Raw genomic sequence first — 12480 nt, 5'->3', positions numbered from 1 at the left:
CAGCGGAGTGTGTGTGGACAGAAGTGTAGAACAGCGGAGTGTGTGTGGACAGAAGTGTAGAACAGCGGAGTGTGTGTGGACAGAAGTGTAGAACAGCGGAGTGTGTGTGGACAGAAGTGTAGAACAGCGGAGTGTGTGTGGACAGAAGTGTAGAACAGCGGAGTGTGTGTGGACCGAAGTGTAGAACAGCGGAGTGTGTGTGGACCGAAGTGTAGAACAGCGGAGTGTGTGTGGACAGAAGTGTAGAACAGCGGAGTGTGTGTGGACAGAAGTGTAGAACAGCGGAGTGTGTGTGGACCGAAGTGTAGAACAGCGGAGTGTGTGTGGACCGAAGTGTAGAACAGCGGAGTGTGTGTGGACAGATGTGTAGAACAGCGGAGTGTGTGTGGACAGAAGTGTAGAACAGCGGAGTGTGTGTGGACAGAAGTGTAGAACAGCGGAGTGTGTGTGGACAGAAGTGCAGAACAGCGGAGTGTGTGTGGACAGAAGTGTAGAACAGCGGAGTGTGTGTGGACAGAAGTGTAGAACAGCGGAGTGTGTGTGGACAGAAGTGTAGAACAGCGGAGTGTGTGTGGACAGAAGTGCATGCCTTAGCTTGTGTTTTGGGTTAACCCTCTGGGGACCAAAAACGCGCCCGCGCGTTTTGCTCGTTTTTTTTTTTAGCAATGAAAAATAAACACAAAATGCTCTGTTAATTTTGATCTTTCATTTTCGTGTAATACATCAATCGATCCTGTTCAGTTTCTATTTTTTTTCTGTATACTCACAATACAAATAAAGTGTTTTGCTTTTTGACAAATAAAGAAAAACTAACATGATGCTATTTCTGCCTTCTCTCTGCCAGTAAACTCCCATTTGAAACGCGTTCGAAAATTATCTATAACTCCGCGAAAATTCAGTCAAACAGGGAAACAGACCCACGGGCATGAAGCTTGAGATCGCAGCTTTTAAATGAAGTAATTTATATAAAAAACAAATATTATCAGCTTCTGTAATCTGTATAAAAAGAGAGCTCATTACGAGATGATTCACAGTAATTTGACCACGCCCCGGAGAGCGCGTGCTATTCAAACGCAAATTCTGAGAACCATTTCAGTCTGTGAAACGCCCCCACATCAGCTGTAAACAAAGAGGCATAATATAGCCTACCTTATGGAGAAAATTTTCCGTGCTGATATGAGGAGCAGATCCCGCTGAGGAGTGAGGTAGGCTAAGTTATCCTTTCTCAAGTGTTAATGTGGAATAACGTTATGGAATAACGTTATGGAATAACGTTAGTGTAGGCCTATGTAAACAAAAAGATGAATCGCGTTTCTATAATATGAATCGCGTTTCTGTGAGATGAATGAAGGGTACATATTTGTAAAGACTGTTTAGCCTAAATATGAATCGCGTTTCTGTGAGATGAATGAAGGGTACATATTTGTAAAGACTGTTTAGCCTAAATATGAATCGCGCGTCTGTGTGTGAATAAACTGCTTTGCTAGAGCCTACTGAGATGAGTAAAAATCGACTGAAATATGTTGAAATAAAATGTATTTGTATAAGCAACGTATTAAACTGCAAATTAACATTTATAGGCTATGCCCTAATATTTCATAAAAACAACGTTACAGTCAGGCGAAGTATGAAAGACAATATTTTGTTGACTAGATTTGGGTACAGTTTTTACTGTAGAATATACTGTCACATCAAATAAGCTTTTCTGCTCATATATATAAAATACTATTTTGTCAAAAATAAAGTCATAGACTAAGATGTTCCAATGTTGGCTATATTCAAACTAATGAATACATATGATAAAATGTAGGCCTATAATCTTTTTTTTTTTTTTTTACAAAGAAAGAGTACTTTTTTTGCAGAAATATTGCTGAAATTGTAATTATTGTTGTAATTGTAACCTTTTTAATAAAATAGCAAAACATATTTACAAGATAGATGTAAGCAAAATCTTAAATGGTCAATATAAGTCTTCTTCTAAATATATAGGCTATTTTGTCCTTGCATTGTGGCTCAGTCAGTGTCACACCTGAATGAATGGCTAATTATGCAGAGTCATTATGCAGAGTGGGTGGGACTGGGTAATCTAAGGTGTAAACTACTCCTCCCCCTCGCATATTGGCTTTCCAAGCAAAACCTGTTTTACACCATTTAAATCAATGTATTTTTTTTGGTGAACGATAAAGCAAGACTATTTTCACATAATTTTGAAGCTAGAACTGAAAGGGACAACATCCATTAGTCAAAAGTCTTGTGGGCACATATTTTGTATGAGTTTTGTGGTCTTATTTCAGCAACTTTCATTTTTATTTTTTTAAATAACCACGCATAAACATTATTCTCTTAAAAATACAAACATCTACATACATGTTGCTCGCATATTATGGTAGGCCTGTTTGTGCTATATAGAGTGAATTTACACCTTTGCCATTAACATGTTTATAAATAACTGAAAAAAGCACAAATGTCAGAGCATGTCAGAACATCTCAAGGGCCCCAAAAACAGCTTGGTCCCCAGAGGGTTAAGCTGGGTTGCTTTGACATTGTGGAAAATAGAATAATAGAAACAAAATGTATTAGCCTTTTTACCCGTTATTATCAATTTAACTTAATTTCGTTTTTCTTTATTTAAATTTCGTTTTTCTTTATTTAAATTTAGTTTTTTTCTTTATTAAAATTTAGTTTTTCTTTATTTAAAATTTGTTAGTCAGAAAAATATTATACTACCTTATTAAAAGTATTGCTTAAGTTAAACTACCTGTGTGTGTGTGTGTTACGTGCGAGTGTATTTACTTTGTGTTGTTCATGGGGAAGATGTGTTTTATATCACTAGTGCAGTGTCCGTTCTCGGAGCATATAAGCCCTGTCCGCGTGAGGTGCGCCGCTTCCCGCTCGCGCTGTTCTGTAGTTTATTAAAAGTTTATTAATTCTGAATGTGTCGTGTCTTGCGTGTCCATCTATATTGCACCAAATGCGACACTGCACTTGTGAAGTCGATTGGATGAACTGTTCTCGAAATAATATAAATTCAAACGGACAGACAGACACATAGAGAATACTGCCTTTATTAGAGAGAAGAATATGTTCAGCACTCTCTCTCCGAAGCTTCGAATATTCAATGTTCACTACCGAAGCTTCGAAACTCAAAAAATGGTATTCGGACCAGCCCTAGCCGAAATAGTACTTTTAATGCAAACATAGGCCTACATGCTAAATAAATAAACAAACAAACAAAAAAAAGAGGCAACCATCCCGCTTCTCAGTGTAGATCTGCAAGATGAGTGCAAACGGTAGCAGAGACTGCTAAGTCTCGCTATAACGGTAAGAGGCTGTAGAGAGCACAACTGGCAGCACGACAGCTTCTCCTTGTATTTCCAGAGCTCCTGGAGGAGGTCGCGGCTACCTGGAAGGACAAGCTATTTACCAGCAAGATGCCCGTGCAGGGAGGATCCACTCTCGATGTAGAGGGATGGAGAAGGAAGGCCTTCTCCGAATGCTCCCCATGGAGCCATTAGTTGCTGTGCACTTGCACTCAAAGTGCACGGCGGCTGCAAAGCCGATGTTGCCATCAAAAGCTGACTGATTCCAGTCGAGCATGATGCATGAAGCAGTTGCTCTCTCTGTCTGGGCTACCAAGCGGAGCAGCAGGACGAAGCGTCTACCATGCTAGGTCAGACACATCGGGAAAAGATCTATTGTTAAGGATCTTTCTCTGCATCTTCAGAGATGTGTGGTTCAAGGGCATGGCCACAATTGTTATCCAAGAGAGAGGATGATGGCTTAATCTGGCTAATCTCTCTGACAGGAAAAAAGAAGCCATCCTGATCTGTGCTACCACAGAAACCGAAAATTCTCGGGCCAGCAGCATGTGTCCAAATTTCAGTCTTAACCATTGTATTTCATCAGAAACGATCTGAAAACAGGGCTTTAAGTGTAAAATACCGAACTTGTCCTTTAATGAAAATGTATTTGTAGGATTACTCACCAATACTGTGGAAATTTCGTATCCGCAACGCGGTATTCATACAGCAAAACAAGATGACGTCAGTAGTCACATGGTTTGAACGTGGACATTGTAATTTGATTTAAAGCAATTAGTTTAATTTACACCCAAAAAACTTAGTTTTACTTCAAGACAACTAAATTCAATTACATTAGACCAATGACAAGGCAGAAAAGTGAATTTATTGAGTCAGGTCAAGTATAAAAAGTTCTTTACATATAGATACATATGTTATATAAGAATATATAACATATACAACATAATGACAAGCCATATTCACATTTTTCAGTGTAATGGGGCTTCTGAGGAATACGCGGAAGGGGGGGATATAGTGAGACACCTCACTTAACGCTAACAGAGAACTGGGGTTACACAAATCACATTGTTTTCTGTGTTTTGGGCTGCAGAGATTAAGTCACAATGCTGACTGGTCATCTCCTCAGAAGTGGACGTGCCTATATGTACATTTCATACAGATTACATAATCTGAGAATATTTATTTTCCATTTAAATTTGTTTATTCAAAAGTAGACATTTCAAGCTTTTTATGGATATATTTGTTATGTCTGTGAGGCAAGTATGCGCTGAGTTTAGGTTAACTTTTGTGACGTGCTCAAGTTCACGGAGTCCGAGACGGCAGAAAGAGCATCCTGATTGTTTTCATTATTTTACAAAAGCACAACGTTTTGTTGTTATTGTGAATGCACAAAACTAAAAGTAGACACTTTACAGTTTGCATTACTCTTATCTGAATGACCAAGAATGACAGAGTATTTTAAGTTAAATGCAGGGATGCACTGGCGCCTGAATGCCAAGGAGTAAGTGGCTCTTCACACAAACACGGATATGCACCTAATAATAGCGCACATTAATCTAGGTTAACATTAGAGCGAGCGGACTTATAAAGTTGCTGCAACTTAAATGTTTCAAAAGATAAGCCATATTTGAGGTCGATGAATGATAGGCAAATGTTGAGATTTCCTGCCGTTAACGATCTGTCTCTCACGGACTGTGTGATTTCGCCACTTCCTGTGGAGTTTTTTTTTTTTAACTTTGGTCGACCAAACCTCTTCTAGTCAAATAACGGTTAGTTGAGAATAATACTTAAATTGCGGGTGTGTATTTGCAGCCTCTTACCGCTAAGAGGCGCTACAATCACAGACTTTGCAAAGTGTCAGTTTATTCTCTCTATTGCGTAATCTGCCGCCGCGGCTCATTGAGAGCGATTGAAAGCTGGTAGCAGATCAATTCAAATGAAACATTGAACGAATTCATAATCACAATACTGAAATTACTGAAATTAAATTGAATAAATTGAATAATGAAAACATTTTCAACATAAAACATTGCAATAGAAAAATATTAGGCCACATCAATGAGGCTTTGCACGACCATAAGACGTTATCTTAACAGCATTCAAACCATATCTCTGTGGTCGACGCAACAACATGAGCCTCGCGGAGCTTCAAGCGATCCGAGATCGAATCTCAGTGTAGCCGACAGTGTTTATGTTTTACCGTTCTTGATGCTTAAATATGTAACTGTTTATTAAAGTCAAGCGTTTTGTTTAATTATCAATTGTAGCCTACATTACAACATAAATTTGCTACATTCCATTTGAGCCTCTGCACAGACAACACAACTTATGAAGGAAGACTGTCAGCCGATCGCACCAGAAAATGAAGATGACGAAGCTCGTCTTTAATCTGCTGAATTATTGTTTTTCAATCACGAAATTGAGATGACTGACAGTGATACCCGGCCATAGCAACGGAAGACATTTTTCTAAACTGATCGAACAAATCAGAAAAATACTTTCAATAGCCTACAGTAGGCTATTGCTTTCACAAAAAAAAAAAAAAAAAAAATTGATTAACGAAAATTAATTAAGTTTGAAACCCATTGCACATTTCAAGGTTTAAATAAAGTGTCGGGACAGTTTATTTATTTAAAACAGGGTTGCATCGAGTTTAGAGTTTATTCCCTTTGCGATGCAAAATAAGAAACACAGAATCTTTTTACATGTGTATTGCCAACGAAATTGCAGCTAAGTTAATTAGCTCAAATGTCAAATGTTAATCTGAACTAAAATAAACCTTTGTTTATAACTACTACAATATTACATTTCATTTTTTCCAAGGAGCTGTTTTGTTTTATATGCTCCTAAGAAGAGTCAATTATAGCTCTAGAATTGCTCAAAGTAAAAAAATATCATACTTTATGATGTTAGTTTTAATTAAAAAAAATTTAAAAAAAATTAAATCAAGGAAATTTCTCTGGCATTTCTTTCTTTTTGCTGTATCAAAAACGTACCGAACCGTACCGAACCAAACCGGGACACAAGTGTATCGTATCGAACCAAACCGTGAATTTTGTGAACTGTTACACCCCTAATAATCAGGCTTTAGACATAGCCGATTTCATATCGTGACTGAGCTGAGGCAAGTGGCTTTCGGTTCATTTTTGTGACGAGCAGTTCCCGGAGACAGAGACGACAGACAAACTTTTGTCGTTAGCCAAATATGAATAAATTGGGGAAAGCATTTCAATAATCCTATGAATGCATATATAAAAATGCAGAATCGAATTAATCGAATTGCATCAAATTTTAATGTGAATGGTCTTGAATTGAATCTTTCTGAATTTGCAAAAATCATTCTTGAATCGAACCGAAAACCCTATGTAGGGCTGCAACTAACGATTATTTTAATAATCGAATAATCTGTCGATAATTTTTTCGATTAATCGATGAATCGGATAAAAAAAAACATTAATTTCCAACCCTTTATTCAAAAACAGAACTGACAGTGCAAATTCACAGTGCAAAGTGCACAAACAGGTTGCTCCTTGAACATCCCTGAGCTGTTAAAGTAATAAAAATAAAAAACACAAAAAACAAACACATGCTTTACATCTGCCAAATTTGTATTGAAGGCTTTTTTTAAATAAAGTGCACAAAAAGATGTATTTTTTGTTTAAAGGGACCTGAGCTGTCAGAACAATAAATAATTTATAAAAAAATAAGAAAAATACAAATCAGAAAACTTAACAGGATTTGTTTGAACGTCAGAACTTGTTCTCTACACTACTCACAGACGCACGCACTCTCACAAACTCTCACTCACAGATACACACACTCACAAACTCTCACTCACAGACGCACGCACTCTCACAAACTATAAAATAATAATAATAATAAAATAAAAACAATAAAAACAAATATAATGGATTGACCACCTGGTATGGTGTGTAAGGTATTTTGCAGCTCATCATTTCCGAGCATATAGTGAAGTTTCTCTTGAGTCATTTAGGTAAAGAATGAAAAATTCAGTGCTACAAATTGTGGAAAAAATATTCCCCTTGTAGTGGTACTTGGGACAGACAAGAAAGTGTTTTCATCTTCTGTCTATCTGATTCATATCACAGTGTGCTAATTCAGTGGTAAGAATTTAATTGTTGGTTTTATTTATGAATCGATGATGAAATTCGTAATCTATTCTTTTAATAATCGATTTTAATCGATTTAATCGATTTGTTGTTGCAGCTCTAAACCTATGAACCATGAATCGAATCGATTCTCTGTCTATCCAAAGATTCACAGCCCTACCTATAACACAAAAAAAGAAAAAAAAGAAAAAAGGTATCGTTAAGTGCATGGACTCATTTGATTGAAGACCTTTTTAAACTTTGATCATGTTTGGAGGCTCTTATGTTACAGCACTGCTGAGAAAAACTGGCACTCCAGCTGTAAAACAGTGCCCATGATCAAGTTTACATTGGTTGAACTTTTAAATGATGTTGGAAAACAACATCACCGTGACGTGATCCCGGAAGTCCTATAGCTTTAGCTAATCAGCATGTCAATGTCAATCTATGAGGATTTTTTCAAGATCTCATCATCATGTTGTGTGTGGCTCGTTTGAACAGAGACAACCTGCTCTAAATAAAGATGTGTGATTTACTATGGAGTTACTTCTAATGCTTTGTGAAGCTACAAATCATAACATGGAGCAAAAGCCTTATCTGTATACAGTTTACATGTGCGTTAGCAGCGACTTTTTATAGTTTTACGTCATTAAAAATTCTGATCAGTTTGTGAGATCGGCAAAATTTAGCGACAATCGATCGAGTCATAGAATTTTATTATAGGCATATACCGATCTGCCGATAATCGATCGGCGGAGCATCCCTAGTAAATATTATTAGTGACTGAACTGATTGTATTGGTGCAGTTCAATAATAATATGACTATTGTAATTTTCACTGGATCAGTTCATGTGTTCATCTGGAGCCCTGATGTTTAACCTCTTGCTTTCTGCCATGAAACTGTGAGTCACTTGTGTTTTTTATTTGTCTGAACTGATTTTAGACCTGACGGAAGTGAAGGTGGAGTGTGAAGAACTGAATGAAGTGGAGGAGGATCATCAGTATCAGAGACCTCAGAAGATCATAACCGGAGAAAAATCATTGAGTCGCTCACAGACCGAAAGTGATTTCTCCCAGAAAAGAACAGGTGCCAATAAACCACCATTCATCTGCCCTCAGTGTGGGAACAGTTTCACACTCAAAGTGAACCTTAAAAGCCACATCAAAATCCACAGCGGAGAGCGTGATTTCAGATGCCCACAGTGCGGCAGGAGCTTCTTCAAAAACGCAGATCTGAAGAGGCACCTGCAAACACACAGCGGGGAGAAGCCATTCAGCTGCCCTCACTGCGGGAAGAGCTTCACACGCAAAGAGAGCCTGGAGAATCACATCCGAATCCACACCGGAGAGAAGCCTTTCACCTGCCTGCTGTGTGCCAAGAGCTTCATACGCAAAGGACACTTCAAGAACCACATGCGCGTTCACTCCGGAGAGAGGCCGTTCACGTGCCACGAGTGTGGGAAGAGCTTCACGCAGGCCACCATCCTCAAAAACCACCAGCACTCGCACTCGGGAGAGAGACCGTTCGGCTGCGGCCAGTGCGGGAAGAGTTTCATTTCAGCCAAGCACCTGAAGATACACCAGAAAATTCACCAGAAGGTTTTCTTGTGCTCTTTCTGTGGAAAGATGTTCTCACAGCTGGGCTACCTGAAAGAGCACCAGAAAATACACACCGGCGAGAAAGCTCACATGTGCTCGGTGTGCGGGAATAGCTTCTCTAGAGCCAAATATCTGAAAGAGCATCGAAAGGTCCATACGGGAGAGAAACCCTACAAGTGCTCACATTGTGCCAAGAGCTTCAGTCAGTCAGGGAACCTGAAAATACACGAGCGAGTTCATACCGGAGAGAAGCCGCACCGCTGCCCGCCGTGTGGAAGGAGTTTCGTCACATCCAGCTCTCTGCTGTCTCATCGAAGGAAATGTCGCCAAAAGTTGTCGTAGTGAGCAGAAGTCAGTAGTGGGAAATTCTATGAACTGAAGTGTTATTTGCTTCTACATATTTGTGGACAGATACATTAAACATGTTAACTGTGTGTAGTGGCATTTGTTTCCATCCACATAATTATATGCAAATTTTGGGATATTGCATAAAAAAACGCTGGATGGAAATGTGTATACATTTTCATTTTAAAATGCACATAAATAACATGCGCTCAATTTAGGCGAACAATTGTTTTATCTGATAAGAAGATATGTGACTAAAACTGCAATGGAAAGACATTTACCGAATAAATCCCTCGATGTGCAACAATAAACTCGGGCCAGTTGTTCAAAAAGTTTCATCTGGATCAGAATGATCTGGATTTGGAAATCCCATGTTCTGCTTTCCAGGATCAGGTCATCCATCTTATTTTTGGGCCGGTTTTTCAAAGCAAAATTGGATTGGATCACCATGATCCAGATACACACTTTTTCAGATTACCAAATCTGAATCTCCACATTGGGAAATATGGTTGGATGGTTTTGCATTCTCTTTTAGAAAAAAACAACCCATTTTTAAGATTTTATCCAATCCGATCTGGTCAGATTACTTTTGAACAGCTGGCCCCTGGTGACTTTGGTTCAGCAGAGACTGTGATTGGATAACTGCACTAACCAGCAGACCAATGGCATTGCAGCATCACAAATGTTGGTTTGGTGGACCTCTGAGACGTCTGAGTCACCAGTCTGTCTGTCACAAGTCTGTCACCAGAATGATTTGGTTTAATTCCCTCCAGAAGCGTCTCACATGGTTGCGTTCATAAGAGAATATGACAGCGTTTATTGGGTTTCATCTTACACTCTGAGATGCAACTCATTTATGATAGAGGGAAAAAGAGCTGATTGAAGAAACTTAAATTTTTTGTACTAATATTTTGTGCCAGTATCCCAGGAAGTGACCATTTTGTTCTCTTGAACACATGGGATGGAAACGCTGCTTTCCCTTTTAGTTGGTCATGTTCAACATACGTCTACGTGCTGATGTATTGGGATCGCGTCAGAGAGCCCCAATCATCTTCGGGTGTAAACAGAATGAGCCAATGCATATTGGCAGGCAAGATTTGCATCTCGCGCTCCACCCCGAAGCGCGGGTATAAATAGGAAGCAGATGCAAGCACCAGTTGTCTTTCACCTCGGAGTCGAACAGATCATTCTGTATGTTGTCTCTAAGAGTGGTATAAATACAGTCAACCAGTGTGTCGAGTGTTCTTGAGGAAGACGCCTCTACAGCAGTGTGGGTATTACGGCATATGCTGCGGTGGTTGTGAGCTCACAGCTCTCAACTGCTGTTTTCACAGCATCGGTTGGTTCAAGGGCATCTTTAATAACTGCCAGTGTCGCTGTGGCCATTTCCCCTGTGTGCTTCAGCACAGAGAGCTAATTCCTGAAAGAGTGAACGCGGGTGTGACTGTTTCTTTTTCAAGATGTCATACCACCTGTGCGTTTCTGGATGCGGTCGTTACCTGGCACCAGCTGACGGTCACAATCGCTGCATCACATGTCTGGGCATGCAGCACGCTGAAGCAGCTTTTGTGGATGACTCATGTTCTCACTGCGGGAACATGACCATCTCTCCGTTAAAATCGAGACTCTCATACCTTCAACGAGGTGGAGTCCCCTTACCTATGCCTCGATCTAGTGTCTCTTCTGGCCAAAACCAGAAGAGAGCTACTTTGACAACTAGCAAGGATGATCTGAGGATTATAGTGAGGGCTTCCCTGCCCGGTAACCAATCCCTGTGGGCTCCTCACTCCTGATAGGGCCCAGATATGTGCCCAAGGTTTCTACCACTCCCTTTCGGGACCAGGTAGTAAAACTTGCAAGTGCTGCCCATGGAGGAGGCAGACCAAGACCTGCCTTTTCTCTGTCCCGTTCGTGCTATGCGCCTATACTTAGAACAAAAAGCCTCAGGACCCCAGACCAGCTCTTCATCTGTTACGGAGGCCAGCAGAAGGGAAAGGCTGTCTCCAAGCAGAGGTTGGCCCACTGGATAGTGGATGCCAAACCCAAGACGCACCATGCCCCCTCAGGTTGCGAGCCCACTCCACTAGGTAAAAAAAAAAGGTTATGCCATTACCCTCCTATGGACTGGATGCATGCACCATTTCTACTCCAGGTGCGTTCCTCATCTAAGCTGGGTCCCATATGTTGTGATCCCTATGGTGATCCCATATGTGTATTCTCCCACGGTACGGCTCCCTGCAGCGAGCCTGTGTCTCTGCCATCTCTGAACGTTATTGCCTTCCCCCTACATAGGCCGGAGCCACCTCAGTGACATTCCATATGTTGTACAGCCATGACCGGCCAGTCCTTATGTGTAACTCCCACGATACCTCCTTACGGGCAGGATGTGGCTTCTGCAGCGTTCCTCTCCCCTGAAAAGGGCACGCTATCCCAGTGTTATCCAATAGTCTGACTCTATGGTTCATGCGGAACAGCAGCAAAGACTTCCTCTGCGGATGTCCCATCTTCAGCCCCTCATGAGGCTTACACTGGGTGCTGAAAGGTGTCAGCAATAGGTGGCGTTATATTTGGGATCCCAATATGTTGGCATGTCGACGTATGTAGAACGTGACCGACTGAAAGGGAACATATCGGTTATGTATGTACTCTCGTTCCCTGAAGGAGGAACAGAGACGTACATCCCGTCGCCACCGTTGCTGGACCACCGCTGATGTGGTGTTTCTGCTTAGCTCCTCAGCAAAAAAACAACTGGTGCCTGCATGTGCTTCCTATTCATACCCACGCTGTGGGGTGGAGCGCGAGCTGCAAATCAATGTGAATTGGGTTGTTCTATTAACACTCGAAGATGATTGGGGCTCTCTGATGCGATCCCAATATGTAAGTAAATTAAGTTACATTTTCAGCTTTTGATTGAAGCATAGGTCATGATTAACACAAGTCTATTATTTCTCCATGCATAGCCTTAACAAATCAATTGTATAAAAGTATATTTGTTTTGTGAGAAACAGAAAATGATTTATAAAAGTAGACACTAAAAACAGCATTTTTTATTGTCTCCCCCCCCCCCCCCCCCCCCCCCTTTCCTAAATTGTAGACCAATGGATGAA

General features: G+C 40.4%; 1 protein-coding gene across 2 annotated transcripts in view; it reads left to right on the top strand.

Moving 5' to 3' along the window:
- Positions 1–12480, top strand: part of LOC309501982 (uncharacterized protein) — a 39518-nt gene that overhangs the window by 25717 nt on the left and 1321 nt on the right. The window contains exon 3 of one of the 2 annotated variants that reach the window (XM_082174288.1): positions 8373–9379. In XM_082174288.1, coding sequence (XP_082030414.1) covers positions 8373–9370 — 998 coding nt within the window. In that variant the 3' untranslated portion in view covers positions 9371–9379. Of the gene's footprint in view, positions 1–8372; positions 12441–12480 lie in introns of those variants that run through there. The other variant, XM_082174287.1, reaches the window with a different exon arrangement.

This window comes from Leuciscus leuciscus (genome assembly GCF_965113295.1).
Source record: "Leuciscus leuciscus genome assembly, chromosome: 6".
Lineage (NCBI taxonomy): Eukaryota > Metazoa > Chordata > Actinopteri > Cypriniformes > Leuciscidae > Leuciscus > Leuciscus leuciscus.
This window is presented reverse-complemented; position numbering and strand designations above follow the sequence as displayed.